General features: G+C 56.9%; 1 protein-coding gene and 1 non-coding gene across 15 annotated transcripts in view; both read left to right on the forward strand.

Annotated features, from left to right (window-relative positions):
- NDRG4 (NDRG family member 4) overlaps positions 1-17284 on the forward strand; it is a 50781-nt gene that overhangs the window by 29390 nt on the left and 4107 nt on the right. For 4 of the 14 annotated variants that reach the window (XM_038008402.2, XM_007993528.3, XM_007993524.3 and 1 more), the window contains exons 3-14: positions 3247-3291; positions 12142-12247; positions 12491-12611; positions 12696-12758; positions 12909-12969; positions 14380-14466; positions 14551-14607; positions 14919-15022; positions 15806-15862; positions 15946-15997; positions 16962-17009; positions 17153-17188. In XM_038008402.2, coding sequence (XP_037864330.1) covers positions 3247-3291; positions 12142-12247; positions 12491-12611; positions 12696-12758; positions 12909-12969; positions 14380-14466; positions 14551-14607; positions 14919-15022; positions 15806-15862; positions 15946-15997; positions 16962-17009; positions 17153-17188 — 837 coding nt within the window. Of the gene's footprint in view, positions 1-3246; positions 3292-8593; positions 8639-9352; positions 9443-12141; positions 12248-12490; positions 12612-12695; positions 12759-12908; positions 12970-14379; positions 14467-14550; positions 14608-14918; positions 15023-15805; positions 15863-15945; positions 15998-16961; positions 17010-17152; positions 17189-17284 lie in introns of all 14 variants that reach the window. The other 10 variants (XM_038008398.2, XM_038008396.2, XM_038008397.2 and 7 more) reach the window with 4 other exon arrangements.
- LOC119627814 (U6 spliceosomal RNA) lies at positions 5306-5412 on the forward strand. The gene has a single exon (XR_005244038.1). It is a non-coding gene; the product is annotated as a U6 spliceosomal RNA (small nuclear RNA).

A 17284-nucleotide genomic window follows, 5' to 3' on the forward strand; every position in this document is an offset into this window, starting at 1 on the left:
GATTCAAGCGATTCTCCTGCCTCAGCCTCCTGAGTAGCTGGGATTACAGGCGTGTGCCACCACCCCAGCTAATTTTGTAGTTTTAGTAGAGATGGAGTTTCTCCATGTTGATCAGGCTGGCCTCAAACTCCCAACCTCAGGTGATTCACTCACCTCGGCCTCCCAAAGTGCTGGGATTACAGGCGTGATCCACTGTGCCCAGCCCCATCCTTTTCACTTTCTATTTATTTTTTATTTTTGTGTGGAGATAAGTCTGGCTCTGGCACCCAGGCTAGAGTGCAGTGGTGTCACCATAACAGCCTCCTCCTTCTTCAAGGACGCTAGAGAGGGCTTAAGCGATCCTCCTACTTCAGCCTCCTGAGTAGCTGGAACTACAGGCATGCACCACCATGCCTGGCTCATTTTTCTACTTTGTAGAGACAAGTGATCTTGCTATGTTGCCCAGGCTGGTCTCGAACTCCTGGCCCACCTCAGCCTCCCAAGCAGCTGGGATTACAATCATGAGCCACTTCATCTGGCACCCTGTTCACTTTTTAAACGTTCTGCCATTTGCCAGGTATAAATTCTCTCAGTCCAGTGGGAGGTGAGGATTCCCACACATTTACTCACAGCCTGCCTGCCCGCCACTGGAGCCTGGCTTTTGCCTTTGGAGACTCCAGTGCCTGGCCTGTCTGTGGATCCCTCTGCGCCTGTGTCCCCATCCCGCCTCCCACACACCACTCCTCCACCTCCCTCAGCACACCCTGCATTTTCTTGGCCTTTGGATCCTTCCCTTCCCACACCCTTCATCTCCTGGGGCCCCCAGACCCAGAGAGCATACAGCACACCCTGCCGTTATCTGCTCAACCGTGTGTGTGTGTGAGAGAGAGAGAGAGAGACAGACAGACAGACAGACAGACAGTCAGGGTCTCACCCTGTCACCCAGTCTGGAGTATAGTGCCACAATCCTAGCTCACTGCAGCCTGGACCTCCTGGGCTCAAGTGATCCTCCTGCCTAGGCCTCCCAGAGTGCTGGGATTACAGATATGAGTGACCACACCTGGCCTTCTTTTTTGTTAGCTTTTGCTTGTAACAAAACTGCCTCCTCTGTCCTTCTCTGAGATAATCGCCCTCTTAAGGTCCCGAGTATAGACATCTCCCCTGTCTTCTCTTCAGCCCCCTTGTGCAAGGTCTTTGAGTGAGAGGATCCATTCATCATCAGCCCCAGGCCCTTGTCCTCCCCCTCCAGCCCCATCCCTTCCCTCCTCTCCTCCCCTCCTCCCTGCAGAGTCCCCACGGGCCTGGAAGGAATCTGCAGAAGCCTGAGTGGGTGCGGCCATTCTCTATGTGACAGTCACAGGCAGCCCAAAGCCTGGCTTTCCTCTTTGGGTATGGGAACCCCCAGTTCCTTCTGATTTTCTCCACCACCTGGCCTGCTGGAAAGCAGGTGGCTGAACTCTTCCTTGTTTGGGGAAAAATGGCAGAAATACTGGTTTCATTCTTCTCCCTCCCACTCCTGTGATTTGGGGTCATTTTCCTCCTTGTACTTTCCTAGCTGACTGCTTCCCTCTTCCTCCTGTGGCACCCTGTTTCTCATGTGACTATCTCGGTCATCCATGGTTTTTTTGTTTGTTTGTTTTTGATTCAGAGTCTCACTCTATCACCCAGGCTGGAGTGCAGTGGCACAATCTCAGCTCACTGCAACCTCTGCCTCCCAGGTTCAAGTGATTCTCCTGCCTCAGCCTCCCTAGCAGCTGGGATTACAGGCACGTACCACCACACCCGGCTAATTTTTGTATTTTTAGTAGAGACAGGGTTTTGACATGTTGGCCAGGCTGATCTCGAACTCCTGACCTCAGGTGATCTGCCTGCCTCAGCTTCCTAAAGTGCTGGGATTATAGGCATGTGCCACCATGCCTGGTCAATCCATGTATTTATTCCTTAAAAGAATCTGTAGCAGGCACAGTCCAGCGCTGGGATACAAAGGGCAGAATGATGGGCAACACCAAGCTTCTCCTGTAATCCTCACAACACTGAGGCTTGGAGGCGGAGTGACCTGCCCGTGAGTTCACAGCCTCGCAGAGCAGGGCACAGAGGTTTCTAGGCAGACGCAGGGGAAGGCAAGGCAGGACCTGTGAGTTTTCCTTTACCCGGACGTGTGCCGGTCCCTGATTAGTTTCCCTCCCCAGGCCCGAAAGTGGCCCAAGTTTGAGCTGGCCAGCTGCCTTGTCATACAGATAGGGAGACGGACCCAGAGCGGGTGAGTCGCACAGCCACCCTCCCCTTGGCTTCAGGGAGAGCCTGGCAACTCAGACGTGGGGTTCCAGCCCCCACTCCTCCCCTGGCCATCTGTGCAGCCTCGTAACCTGTGGGCGCATTTTGAGCCTCTCTCCCCTCATTGGTGAAGCCTGATTGTTCATCCAGATCTGTTTGTGTCTGATGAGCCCCTTCCATGCCAGCTTCATACTGAGAGCACAGCCAGACGTGGTCCCGCCCTTGTGACACCAGCGGTCCAGTGGGCAGAACAGGTACTAGCCAGACTCAAACGGTTCACTGTGAAGTAAGCTCCAGTGATCTGAGGCGCAAAGCGACCAGGTCTGGAGAGGTGGGAGCAGCTGCCACTGTACCTTTGTGTGGATTGGAAAAGTCCCCTCACTGTGTGGGCCTCAGCTTCCCCATCCCTACACATGGGCATGTTAGTCACGCCCACCTCTCCCCTTCCCTCCCTTTCTTCCACCCTTGTGCCCTGATGGTCAGAAAAACATCTACGGTAGCAGGAGGGCAGAGTGACCAACAGCAAGGATTTGCAGTGGGAGATTCCAGCACTTTCTAGCCTGTGACTCAGCCTCTCTAAGCCTCACCCTCGTGGCCTATAAGATGGAATACTCATATCCTTAATGAGGACGCTCACAGGCTCCTCCACCAAGTACTTGGTGGCCAATACCTGGCACCTTGGTGAGCCGTTGGTCAGTTTTGTTAACACTGAGACAGACTGGTGGGCTGGGCACGATGTTTCATGTCTGTAATCCCAGCGCTTCAGGAGGCCAAGGCAGGAGGATCATTTGAACCTAGGAGTTTGAGGATGCAGTGAGCTGTGATTGTGCCACTACACTCCAGCCTGGGTGATAGAGTGAGACCCTGTCTCTAAAAAAAAAAAGAAAGAAAGAAAATACAGACTGGGACAGAAATTGAGTCTGCTAAGGCCCCATGGTCTCCCCAGACCAGCTAGGGCCTAACTTGCCACCCCCTCTGTTTGCCTTCCCCTAGGAGAGCTCTGATGCCTTCCTCTTGGCTGCAGACACAGACTGGAAGGTAGGTCAAGGCTCAGACCCCCGAGATGTGGGACTGACAGCTGGCCAGCCCCTTGCCTCACTTGGCCAGGTCCCAAAGGAGGGTCACAGCCCTTCTGTGTGCCCCCAGCCTGTAGCAGTTGCCAGGACCACCCCCAGAGCTCATAGCGGCCCTGCCTGCCCCCTGCCTAACAGAGAGATGCTGGGGTGGGGGATGAACTGGCCCTGCTTCTGTGAATAGCAGGGAAGAGACGGGGTCTCCAGGGGGACTGAGGATGGAAAAGAGAGTGAGGGATGTTGTCATCTGAATCAGCATTTTCTTCCAATGAAAGGCAGGTTGACTCTAAAATAGCTCCTGTTTCCATGACAGCTGTTGCCAGGACAACCCTGTCCTCTTTAGTTGATGCCAGGTTCTCTGTGAAAACTGAAAACGCCCTTTGTTTTTATTCCTCCGGGTGATGATGTTGCTCACTCGGCCAGTCATGTCTCTCCTCTGAGTCCCACAGTGACCGTTGATTTCCGAGTTTGGGAAAATGCCTGACAGCAGACACAAGGGAACCCTGCTGGGTTCTGGGGCCCCGCTGGCCACCCCAACATGCTGAACCAATTCCACAAGGGAGCCTGTTGGGTTCTGGGACCCCACCGGCAATCCCAACATGCCAAACCAATTCAGACCCTTCCTCCTGTAAGGTGGAGCCAGCCCCCGGGTCACTGTCCTTGTCTGGGCCTGACCTGGTTTGGGTCAGCCTCCAAGCCTCGTGACAGCACCAGCCACATGGTCTGGACGCAGGGGTGACACGGAGGCGGGGCTGCCTGTTGGCTCCTCCCCCAGTGGGAGCAACGTGAGGATCAGTGTGAGAATCTGGGCCTGTGTGCTGGTCCCTCGGTCACGTGCCACTTCAAGGACGAGAGGGGAGACTTCAGGGCAGCCAGTGTACATGTGCTCAGATCCCCTGGGAATGCCATCTCCAAGCACAAAGGGCTCTGGAGCTGGAAGGAGAGGCTGGGGTTCCAGCAGTGGGGAGTGAACGGGAGCCCAGGAGGAGGGATGGGAGGGAAGTGGTCGGGAGCCGGCCCAGGCTGGTGGCAAGGGACAACTGGAGATCAGGGCAGGCTCACCAGGGGATTTTCTTTGTCCTCCATGCTGCACATGAGGATGGGCTGTGCAGGCAAATGGGCCCTGGAGGAAGGAGTTGGCCAAGTAAAATCCTAGAGCACCCAGCCAGTGCCTCAACACACTGATCCCACAGCGTGGGAGGCTGACAGCAACAGTGCTGATGCCAGCCCCAGCACACAGGCCTACAGTGTGGGGGACAGGCAGAGGGCATTCCTGGAGTTGTGGAGGAGACGCCGCCACACCTCTGGGTGCCCAACTGCTGCTGTGAAGCTGACTCTGCCCACCGAGCCCTCTGAGCTGCAGCCCTGGAGTTGCGGGGCCCGGGGTATGTGGGACCCCGGTTCTCAGGACTTTTGCTTGGTAAAAGACAGGTTGCGTTAAAAGGCACCTTCCTGTCCCCTCCTGTCACACCACATGGAGGCGGCATTGTTTTCATTTTTTGTTTCAGAAAAGCAGCCACAAGAATGGATGGTTGTTATCTGGGCCAAAGCCTGGCAGGGATTTTATCTCCTGCTCACCATGGCAGGCGTTGTCACTGTCCCCTGCCTCTGTGGGGGCAGCCAGTGGGGGAGGTAGTATAGCAGAGGGACTAACATGAGCCAGACAGACCTAGGTTCTGGCCCCGCCACTTCCAAGCATGTGACCTCCTGCCCAAGTCACTTCACTCATCCACCGCATTTTCACGGAGACAGACGGCACGGACTTCCCGAGTGTTTCTAAGGCGGTGGTGTCCACGGGCCCCTCATATGGACACTCAGCTGACCGTGACGAATGACCACTAGAGTGTAGAGTTAGCACCAAACTGCCTGGGTGTGGTTCCTGGCTCTGTGCCCACTAGCTGTGTGACGTTAGGCAGATTCCCAAACCTCTCTGTCCTTATCTGCCTCATTTGTAAAGAGGGTATTAGGAGATAAAATGAGTGCTTGCCCCAGCAGCACATATACCAGAATTGGAGTGATACAGAGAAGACGAGCATGACCCCTGTACAAGAATGACCCACATATTTGTGAAGCCTTCCATACTTAAAATAAAATATATTTTCCAAAAAGAGGATACAGGCTGGGTGCGGTGACTCATACCCGTAATCTCAGCACTTTGGGAGCTGAGGCAGGTAGATCACTTGAGGTCAGGAGTTTGAGGCCAGCCTGGCCAATATGATGAAACCCCGTCTCTACTAAAAATACAATAATTAGCCAGGTGTGGTGGCAGGCCCTGGTAGTCCCAGCTACTTGGGAGGCTGAAGCAGGAGAATGGTTTGAACCCGGGAGGCGGAGGTTGCAGTGAGCAGAGATTGCACCATTGCACTCCAGCCTGGGCAACAGAGCAAGACCGTGTCTCAAAAAAAAAAAAAAAAAAGAGGGATAAAGATGGGTAAAGTGCTCAAAGAAAGCCTGTCACCTATAGGACATTTGAACATAGTGTTTACCACTCTTGATTCTGAGACCTCAGGCCCACCCAGAGTGCTGAGGTACTAGTAGCTGCCGCTGCTTACTAGCCAAGTGACAAAATTACCTAACGTCTCCATCTCTGTTTCCTCATCCTTTCTCTAGGTCCATGAGGATTATATGAATCATCCTTGCAACTGCCTGTGCAGTAGGCACTGCTGTTTCTCCCATTTACATATGGAGACTCAGAGAGGTTGACTGACTTCCCCAAGGTCACACAGCAAAAAAGTGGCAGAGCTATGAGTGGCATCAGGGTTTGGCTGGCAAGACCTGAGGCTACCTTGTCTGGCCACTATAACTGCACAACCGCCAGAAAAAAGGGCCAACAATTTGGAGAGGCACACAAACTGCCCCATTTCTCCCTTACCAGGGCCTGGGCAGGGGTGGGGTCAGATCTGGAGTGATTTGTGCAGTTTTTTCTGATTCTCACAGCAGGCTGGTGAGAAAGGCACACAGTCCCTGCTTTACAGTTAGAAGCCTGAGGCACAGAGAGGTTAAAAAAAAAGTCTTGCCCAAGGTCACCCAGCTAATAGGGGGCCAGGAGGGACTTAAATCCAGGTCTGTGGGTTTGCAGGCAGTGAGCTGAGCAGTCATGGAGGCTGTGGCTTGGAGTGGGCAGTGTCGCAGTTCAGCTTGTCACCTGGGTCCAAAGGTGGGGAGAGGCCACTCAGGGATTGGAGGTTGGAGTGGGCATAGGATTGGGTGGGGCTTTGGGGGACATGGGAGGGCTTTGTGGGCAGAGCAGAGGGCAGGGCTGTGCCTGTTTTGCAAGCCTCTTCCTGTGCCACAGTGGCTGCAGGAATGGGGAGCATAGCCAGGAGGTGATGGGCCAGGGGGACTCCCCATTGTACTTCCCTGCTGCCCTGGGGAACACAGGGCCTATCAGTCTGCCCTAGGTCTCCAGAGTGAGGGGTGAGAGATGGACTAGGTGCCCCCAGGCAGAGGACATGGCCAGCAATAGTGTACATAACAGGTATCGACCGGGTCACCAGGTACCCAGAGATGAGGAGATGACCACCTTCTCTGAGGGCAGTCGGCTAGCATGCAGGGCTGTCAGCATGGGCTGGGGTGAGTGGTGTGTTCCTTCTTCAGCAAGACAGGGAGAGGAAGCCGGATAGGAGGCAGCTACTGACGTTGATACGCCCACCTCCTGTAGACCCACCTGGCCCTCGTTCCTGGAGGCAACCAGTTTGGGGCTTGACTCTCGGGTCTCTGGGGAGCAGGACACTAGGGCCATCTTAGGCTCTGTGCCCTAATCCCACCCCTGCCCAGGCCCTGGCAGGAGAGAAATGGGGCAGTCTGTGTGCCTCTCCAAACCGTTGGCCCTTTTCTGGCGGTTGTGCAGTTATAGTGGCCAGACAAGGCAGGGTCAGGTCTTGCCAGCCAAACCCTGATGCCACTCATAGCTCTGCCACTTCTTTGCTGTGTGACCTTGGGGAAGTCAGTCAACCTCTCTGAACCTCCATATGTAAATGGAAGAAACAGCAGTGCCTACTGCACAGGGAGTTGCAACGATAATACATATAATCCTCATGGAGTATATTTGGGAGCACAGGCACGCAGCATCTCCCTTCTCTCTGTGGCTCCTGCTCTCCCAGCCTTGGGCCCCCTCCTCTGCTCCTCTCCCTGGCCTATTTCCTCTCCTCCCATGCACTTCTTGGCCTTTATTCTCCTCTGCTCACTCCACCTGCAGACCTCGGGTGAGCTCCCCACCCAGATCCTTGCTTCCCAGGAGGATAGGGCACGGAACCTGAGATAGCCCTAGTGTTCTGCTCCCCAGAGACCCGAGAGCCAAGCCCCAAACTGGTTGCCTCTGGGAACGAGGGCCTGGTGGGTCTACAGGAGGTGGGCATGTCAATGTCAAGAAGCTGCCTCCTAGGCCCGCTTCATCTCCCTGGTGGCCTGGAGCCCCTGTCAGCAGGGTGAGGGTGGGGAGGACAGAGCTGGTGTGTGCCTGACCATACCCTTGGCCCTGCTATCTGCCCAGGGCCCCTGGCCCCCAAACTCCACTTTCAGTGTGTGGGGAAGCCCCCTGCATCTGCGTGGGCAAGGTGGGAGAAAACCCTGGTGGGTGGAGGAGCAGCTCTCTGAAGCAGGGTGATAACCCAAGTTGCCCCAGAAAGCAGCAGCTCCCTAGGCCTCCTCAAGGTTAAGCAATGCAACCTTCCTGATGGGGAGGCTGGGCCTGGGGATCTGGTCCCCAAGATCCTGGGCTTGGGGCCCTCTCGGGCCCTCTATACTCCCCAAGGTGTGGGTCAAGGGCTGTAGCTGTCTGGGCAGTGCCCATGCACCCTGCCCTGCCCCGCGTTGGTGAGCTGTGCATGTCCGTGAGGACCCTGTGTGTACCTGACATGGGTGAGTCTGTACGTGTGACCTCGGCTCCTGTATTTGGAGGATCCTATATGAGCTGCAGCTGTTGGCATGTGCCTGTGTGCTGGGGACGGATGCAGGGGCTGGGGACCATCAAGGATGATATGTGGCTGGGGTGGGAGGAGCAGTGACAGGGCTGGGGCAAGGAGGACTTCAGAAGCCAATTGGAGCCAGGCTTGTCTCCCAGCAGCCAATCTGGGAGCCGGGGCTCCGGGCAAGCGAGTGGCTGCTCGGAAACCCTTCGGGGAGGAGGGGCCAGCTAGGCTGGGCCAGGATCCCTGTATAAATGGCCCAGGAGCTGTGCCCCATCACAGAGCCGACCATCTCCCACTCAAGCTGTCCCCGCCCTCTGGACCCGAGTGACTCAGGCCTTTGTTTGTCCTTCCTGGTAGAGGCGGGTTCCCTCCCTCGGCAAGATGCCGGAGTGCTGGGATGGGGTGAGTGAGAGCGCTACGGGCAGCGAGGTGGGCCGGGAGGATGGTGCATCCTTATGACCCACTGTAGGGAGGAAGTGCCCCCCTCAGCCCACATCTGGTGGCAGCCCTGCCTTCAATAGCCTCACCCTGGGGTCCCTGAGACACAGCCAGAGGGCTCCAGGCTCCCTGGTGATCCTGTTTGCAGGAGTGGCTGGGGGCAGCTGCTAGTCAGAGCCCATAGCAGGGGCTAGGGGGAGTGGGTGGGTGGGGGGTGGGTGACATATCTGCAGGAAATGGAACACAGAAGGCACAGTCTGATTTAGCTGCATTGCCGTGTGGACCCGGGCGCCAGTGCCTGCACGTCCCACTGACCGTGTGCCCTCTGGTGTGCGCTTGGATGGTGTCTGCCTTGGTGGTGCCTGGGGCCATCAGGCCAGGGGGCGGGGGGGTCCTTGGTCAGCCCCCGAGGCTGTGTACCCAGTGTGCGTGCAGGGTCTGTGCGTGCAGGGGCTGCCGTCCGAGTGGGCGGCCATCTAGCTTGTTTGGATGGGTGTGCCAGTGTGATGGGAAGGACGGGCAGCCTTTTCCTTAGGAGTTGCCTCACAGTTCCCAGGGCTCTGCTGTGCCAGCCGGGCAGAGGCAAGGAGGTCTGGGCCACACAGGAATGATAGCCTCAGGCAGGGGTCCCTGCTGGGGAGGAACGAGGAGGGGTTGCCTGCGTGCCTTATTTTGTAGGTGGGGGAAGGCAACGCTGGAGCCGTGAAGCTGGCAGGGCTAGGGGACCCCAGGTGGAACCCAGGGCACCTCCTCTCGCCGGGGCATCAGGTACCCCGGCTCCTTTCTTCCTCAGGAGGGAGAGGCAGGGGCAGACTCACCCCCACCCCCGGGCCCCACACGCCTGCCCTGCCGGTTCCGCAGACCATAGGTCACCCCGCACGCCCCGAGGCGACGACGTCAGCACCTGCCTGCCCATGCAGACCCTGTCCCCTGAATTATTGATGCGGCTGACAGGCCGAACCACAGCAGCACCACCACCAACTCCCACACCGGCGCAAAGCCCAGCTCAAAGCACCCCCCGTCCCCTGCAGTGTTCAAGGTCACAGGCGAGGGGAGACGAACAGGCCGAGAGGAGCCGCCACAGCCCCCTTCCCTGCTGCCGCAGTGCTTCCCGCCTGCGCCCACCTGGAGGCGGGGCCGGCTCTGACGTCACCCAGAGCCAATGGGAGTGCTGGGCCCTGAGGGTTGGGGGCCTCAGAGTGCACCGCACTGTGGCCCTCGGGGCGCTGCCCTTGCGCAGTGCTCCAAGGGACGGGGATGCTTGGCTTCGATTGGGCTGAACTGAGTCCTGGGCTCCCCGCAGAGGGTCAGAGAAGGCGTTAGGGAGGTGGGCAGCAGGGTTCAGCGAAGGTCACTGGGCTTTGTAGGACAGGCAGCCCGGCGACGCCCAGGCCCAGCCCCAGCCCTTCCCATCCTGGAAGATGAGCCCTAGTAGGGTCTGACCATGTCACCTCAGAGGGATGGGGACGGGGCGGCCACACCAGGGGTGGGAGGAGACAGTCGGGACCTGCTCAGCAGCGGAGGGCAGACACCCCTCGCAGCCCTCACGTTGACCCGCAGGCTGCGGATCTGGGTTTGGAAGACACCGCCCTGGGCTCTTGACGTCTGAACCCGGGAGGATAACTGTCCTTTATGCAGCCGGAGGCGCATTGCAGCTGTTCTGCAGTCCCACCCTCCAGAGCTGAGAGAACTCACAGGTTGCTGTGAAGGGGCTGCCTGGTCAGGAGCTGCCTCGAGTGGAACCTGATCTCCTGTGAACATGCAGCCTTCAGTGCACCACCCTGGCCCCTGAGACTGGCACCTGGCAGGGCCACCCTCCCTACTCTGGGATTGACCTTGGGCAAGTCGTTCCTCTTTCCCAGCCTCAATTTCCTTCTCTATGGCTTGGATGTATGTGGGAAGTAAATGAGAAAAGTGTGGGTCAGTGGTCAGTGACTGGGAAGTGTTCCTGGATTTGATGGCCCGGAGAAAGGACAGGCCTGGGATGGGAGGGACTGTGTGGCCTGTCCCCTCTCAGCCCTGGTGTGGCCTCCTCATCCCCTGAGCCACATGGCTCACCCTAAGGCTCATTACCAGGGCCCTCCTGGAGGACAACAGGGAAATAAACAGGACCTGCAAGCCAAAACGTGGCCCCCAGGGTAGAGCCTTTGGCCACCAGGTTGGTGCCAGCTTGTCACTCCATACTGGAGACATAGGCCTGGACAGTTGTCCTCTGAGACCAGACCCACTAATGCCGGCCCCTAAGCAGCTGTCTCCCGCTGTCTAAATCTCCTTTCCCATTCGGAGGCAGCAACTCAGGTTCTTTCTAAACCAAAGTATCCTCATCTGCAAAACAGGGACTAGGGTTCCTGTCTCTTGGGTAACGTGCAGGAAGCCTGGCACACAGTAGGTGCTCAGTCACTTGATGTTTCTTTCATGTCCTTGTCCCCAGCCTTATCTCCAACTCACTGAGCCACTCACATGGTTCCCAGGGCTCACGATGATGCAGAGAGGATCTGTTTATTCAGTTCAGACGGCCCCTCTTGAAGGTTGCCCATCCAAGTGTCTAAGAATGCCCAGTTTGCAAAGGGACCAATGAGGAGGGCATCTCCCCAAGGCCCAGGGATGCCCTAGCATAATAGCCCCCTTTCCGGGGCTTTCTCCAAGTGCTAAATGCTCCACAGACGTTGGCTTGTCTAGTTCTTGCAAAGTGCCTGTGAGGTGGTTCTGGATGGAGAGGCTGAGGCACAGCAGAGAAGTAACGTGACATGCTCAAGTAAGGGGTCGAGCCAGGTCTTCCTGAGGAAGTAATGACCTTGAGCAGCAAAACCAAAGGTGTGAACTCAAGAGGATCCCAGAGCAGGCTCTGCAGAAGGCCTCTAGAGGAGATGGGGACGGGGGTCTGACTGGGCCTGCCTGAAGGGAGCCCTTGGGGATGCTGGGCTCACAGAGAAGGGCGTTCAAGGTGGAAGCAACCGCATGCGCAAGAGCCTTCGAGTGGGAGCCAGGGGCAGTGTGGGGGTCTGGGCTAGGCTTGGCTGGCATGGGGTGTTTACTGAGGATTCCAGGCAGGACCACTGAGGCCGTTCCCCTGCAGCAGCAGGAAGCGCCTGAGATCTCTGAGTGTGAGAGGGGCTTGGGCTGGGGAGGCAGAGCTGTCCAGGAGGGGCTGCTGCAAGATGGAGAAAAACAGCCTCCTTGGACCCTCAAGGGCTGAGGACAGTGGCGGCACAAACTGCTGGTTGGTTGCAGAGAGGACCAGAACTTCCCCACGCAGACCAGTTCATGTCATCTCTGTGCTGAACAGCCCTGAGAAGGGGTGTTCCATCCATTCAGTCCTCTCTGGGGGCTTCTTGGGGTGATGAGAACAGGATGCCCCAAGTAGGGGTTCTACCACATGCCTGACAGGCACCAGGCTGCACCACCTCATTCCCCAGAGGAGCCAGGAGCGGGGCTGCCCGGTGTCCAGCGCGGTCTCTCCCCTCCAGGAACATGACATCGAGACGCCCTACGGCCTTCTGCACGTGGTGATCCGGGGCTCCCCCAAGGGGAACCGCCCAGCCATCCTCACCTACCACGATGTGGGCCTCAACCGTAAGTGCAGCCCAGCCTCAGTCAGCCCTCCTCTGCCTCCCATCAGCAGTGAGGCCACCGCCCTCCCCACAGGGCCCTGTCAGTCCCACTCGCACTTAGCTCTGTTGCCTTCGCCCTCCGGGCCTCCATTTCCCCGATGGACCTGAGGCTGACACTTCTGCCTTGTGAGCCCTCTGGGGGCCTGGCCTCCCTTCCAGTCCCCCAGCCCCTCTGCTCAGCCATAGTGGAGGTGTGTCTTTACAGACAAACTATGCTTCAACACCTTCTTCAACTTCGAGGACATGCAGGAGATCACCAAGCACTTTGTAGTGTGTCATGTGGATGCCCCTGGACAACAGGTGGGGGCGTCGCAGTTTCCTCAGGGGTAGGTACCCAGAGCCCCCTCCGCCTGTCTCCAGCTCTGCACCCCAGGCCACACCTGGGCCCTGACCTCCTGCTCTGCCTGCAGGTACCAGTTCCCTTCCATGGAGCAGCTGGCTGCCATGCTTCCTAGCGTGGTGCAGCATTTCGGGTGAGTGCTAGGGCCCAGGGGTGCCTACCCCGACTGCAGAGCCACCCGGCTTCAGCTGAGGGCTTCAGGCTGTGGGCAGGGCCTGCTCTGGGTGACATGTATGGGAAATGGCACCCCTAGCCCTAGAGTGACCAGCCTGTTCTGCACCAGGTTCAAGTACGTGATTGGCATTGGAGTGGGTGCCGGAGCCTATGTGCTGGCCAAGTTTGCAGTGAGTGTCCCCATGCCCCCATTACCCCAAACACCCGGGCAAGCCAGGGATCTTCCTGTGGTGGGGACTAGGGAACCCTTCAGCCTTGAGGAACTGTCTCTGCTCTTGCTTCTCCTCCTCCCACCTCTTCTTTATGTAGAAAACCTCTTTTTTCTTTTTTCCTCCAGGGAAATTAACTTTTTTTTAAAAAGAGGTTCCTTTCTCCATATGGTTTTCTCAAGAGACTACAAACTATAACTTGCTTAAACTATTATCCAAAGCCAGAATTTCTAGTAGCAACAAACTATACAACTAACTGCTGCTCTAGCCACTAAATAAGGATCGTCCTTCACTAATTGCCATGGTATTTCAACATGAATAATTTTTTCAGCAAAAAATTTTATTGTGGTTGGGAGGTTTAAAGAAGCACGTTTCAAAAACATCATTATTGGATAGAAATTCACAAACTTTTCATCTCTAAAAACAAGCAAAAAAAAAAAAAAAAAAAAAAAAACCTAATTTTTCAGGATCTAAGACATTTCCTACTTCAAAAGAAATGACCAAGAATTTTCAATCCAGTTTCAATGTCAGCACTTAATCATTTTGTTAACTGGAGGCCATTCCCTGCCACCCTAGACAAGCTTGATGTGGCTATGCTATTTTTCTTTAAACATGGTGTAACAGTTGAAGAGAAAATACCTCTTTTGCAATGCCTAAGGCAAAATAGGCTTTGAAAAGATTGATTTTTTTCTTAATTTATATCATGAGGGCTTCATTTTTTTTTTTTTTTTTTTTGAGATGGAGTCTCACTCTGTTGCCCAGGCTGGAGTGCAGTGGCACAATCTCGGCTCACTGCAACCTCCACCACCCTGGTTCAAGTAATTCTGCCTCAGCCTCCTGAGTAGCTGGGACTACAGGCGCATGCCACCACGCCTGGCTAATTTTTGTATTTTAGTGGAGATGGGGTTTCACCATATTGGCCAGGTTCGTCTTGAATGCCTGACCTCAGGTGATCAACCCACCTTCGCCTCCCAAAGTGCTGGGATTACAGGCATGAGCCATGGCACCTGGCCAGGGCTTCATTTTCTATAAAAGCAATAAAACAACATGCTTAAGATTTTAAGATGTTTAATACTCAATTTTGCAATAGCACCATCTTCAAAAATATATTAAGAGCTGATTCTGTTGAAAGAGCATGTGTGTGTGTGTATGTGGAGGGACGGAAACAATGATAGAGATTCTAAATAAATCCAAGAACTGTGAAGGGTTGGGTGAGAGGAGGACAGGCAGGGCATCTGGAAATGGGTATGCGCGCACGGACCCAGCTGCAGCCGGGCGGCTGATTAGCCGCACCTTGAAGACTTCACAGAGCATTTCCACCGTCTGCACCCATCCTGGCCTTGCCCAGTCCTGTTTCCCCTCTTACTGCAGCTCATCTTCCCCGACCTGGTGGAGGGGCTGGTGCTGGTGAACATCGACCCCAACGGCAAAGGCTGGATAGACTGGGCTGCCACCAAGGTGTGTGTGGTGACCAGGGATGGGGTGGGTGTACCTAGGGTGGGGTGAGGGGTGGCACTCACGCTGGCGCCCTGCTCCCTGCAGCTCTCCGGCCTAACTAGCACTTTACCCGACACGGTGCTCTCCCACCTCTTCAGCCAGGTAAGGGGGCGGGGGCTTCTGCAGATCTGGGGCACGCTGGGATTTGCCCCTCCCAGCTTGGCAGGAGGCAGGCGGGTGTACTTGGCATCTGACGTGGCTCACTCCAGATCGCATCTCCATGATGCTGAGGCATCTGAAAGACAGACATCCCCTCCCAAGGCCCCACCTCCTACTTGCCCACACTCTCTCTCCCCTGCCTGCCGAGTGGGGCAAGGGCCACTCTGGCAGTGACATCTGCCGGCCCCCTCTGAGCCTGCGTCCCTCTGTCTGTCTGCTCCTCTGCATGCCCCCATCCATCCCTCTGGGCCTAGGAGGAGCTAGTGAACAACACAGAGTTGGTGCAGAGCTACCGGCAGCAGATTGGGAACGTGGTGAACCAGGCCAACCTGCAGCTCTTCTGGAACATGTACAACAGGTGCGGGTGGGGTCAGCAGCCCTGGGACCCAGCATACCCCAGTGGGGGCCCTTGCACACTGCCCCCTGAGGGAGGCAGGCAGGCAACACCCTTGCCCTGGTTTGTAGATGGGCACCATATTGGGCTTCAGAGGAGGTCATTTCCTGCACAAGGTCACACCCTGTGAGGGGCAGAGGGGAACAGGTCTTCAGACTCCGGGCCTTGGGTTCTTCCACTTTTCCTCCTCCCCTGGGGGCTTCCTGCGTGGGAGTGTTGGGGGTGTTGGTGACATCCCTGACTGCAGTAACCCAGCCTTGATATTGACGTCTGCAAAATGGGGACGAGGTCGGATGAGCCTGTAGTTTGCAAGCTATGCTCCTTGGAGCCCCCTTTAGGGGCTGCCCTGCCCTGCAGGGAGGTGGCCAGGCCCCCTCACTCACCTGCCCTCCTTCTCATTCTTCTACAAATACTAAGCACCTGCTGTGTGCATGGTGCTAGGAAAACAATAGAGAATAAAGAGACCCAGGGCCTGCCATCCCATATGGTCCAGGAGACAGACCAGTAGCAGAAACTCCCACAGCACAGGTGGCGGTACCCCTGGCTCTGAGGGGGATAGCAAAATTTGAGACCCCACCTGGTATGTGCTGGGGAGTCCAAAAAGCCATGCATAGGGGGCCTCCAGTTCATTTATGCAGAGCAGGTCCATGCCTCCCTGCTTTACCAGTTGGCAGTGTTGGGCTTGGGATGCCCCTCATCCTGTTCTGGGGTGCCCACCTCTGCCCCTCCCCTCCCCCTCCCCCACAGCCGCAGAGACCTGGACATTAACCGGCCTGGAACAGTGCTGAATGCCAAGACGCTCCGGTGAGTGCCTCCTGGCCCTCTGGCCTGCCCCAGCCTTTGCCCCCGTGACCCAGCCAGACAGCCCTTTTCCTCTGTATCTGCAGCTGCCCCGTGATGCTGGTGGTCGGGGATAATGCACCTGCTGAGGACGGGGTGGTGAGTGAGGGGCTGTGGGCTCACTGGGGGTGTGAGGTAGGGGTGAGGGGCTCATGGCCTCTGTCCAGCAGGGGCAATTCTTGACCCAGCCCGGGGAGCCTCCAGGGCCGGCAGTGGATGGTGGGCTTCTCGTCCACTTTCCCACAGTCTTGCCAAGCCTCACATCTGGCATAGCCCCCTTCCTTCTGGCGGGGGAGGCCTGGAAATGGGGAGGGCTGGGGCCAGGGCCGGGCCATCAGAAGGTCCCCTCTTCCCTGCCCAGCAGCACAGCCCCAACTTGGTCCCTACCCACCTCAGGCCCAGGGCCTACGATCTCTCTTTTTTCTGAAATGTGATTGAGTCATTATAAATCATTAATGCATACAGCGGCACAGTCTCCCTTTCCCCATCACCTGCACCTGTTATGTTTGGGGACCACGTGTCACCCCTCCTGCTGGAACTCTGGAAGCAGGTGGCCTGGGGCTGTGAGGCCCCATCAGTACAGAGCTGCTGGGAAGCTGCAGGGTCCAGAAGTGCCCGAGCAGCCCCGTGCGCCCTGGAAATACCAGGCTTTCCTATGCCCACCGGGAGGTCCTGGAAGAGTGCGGTGGTGGGCTGTGCCAGCCCCCTCCACCCAGTCTCTCTCAGACCCTCGGCACCCGTCACCTCACTGCTGAGGGCCCCAGGACTTTTTCCCAGGCCAGTCCCACCACGGCAGCCCAGTCTTTGCCTGACTCCCACTCCTAGCAGTTGTGAGTGGGCTCCAAGGGTCCCAGGACCTTCAGGGGGGCTGCTAAACTGGTCTCCAAGAACGTGGGGAGCCCTAGGAGGAGAAAGCCTGGGAGAAGCAGCCTGTTACAGGTGCTGGGTCTCCCTCCGCCTCCCTGCACCTCCTTTCCTCCCCAGCTTGGGGCATCAAACCTGCCTTAGCAACAGGGGTGGGGAGGGGCAGGGGCTGCTGCTGAAGCTGGCTCCTTGTCCCCAGGTGGAGTGCAACTCCAAACTGGACCCGACCACCACGACCTTCCTGAAGGTGAGGCTTTCTTCCCCAGCCCTAGGCCAGCTTCCCTAGCATGGGCCCAACCTCAGGGAGGGGCTTGCCTGGGGTCCCAGCCAGGTGGGAGCTTGTCCTGGAGTGAGGGCCCTGCTCAAGTCACCCCACTCTCTCCCTTGCAGATGGCAGACTCCGGAGGGCTGCCCCAGGTCACACAGGTGAGACTTTTGGCCCTCCTGCCCTTCCATCTATGGGGTGGGGGAAGCCTCTGCCCTCCCCGCTAATCCTAGGCAGCCAATGAAAGCATGTGCTTG

Source organism: Chlorocebus sabaeus, chromosome 5, assembly GCF_047675955.1.
Source record: "Chlorocebus sabaeus isolate Y175 chromosome 5, mChlSab1.0.hap1, whole genome shotgun sequence".
Lineage (NCBI taxonomy): Eukaryota > Metazoa > Chordata > Mammalia > Primates > Cercopithecidae > Chlorocebus > Chlorocebus sabaeus.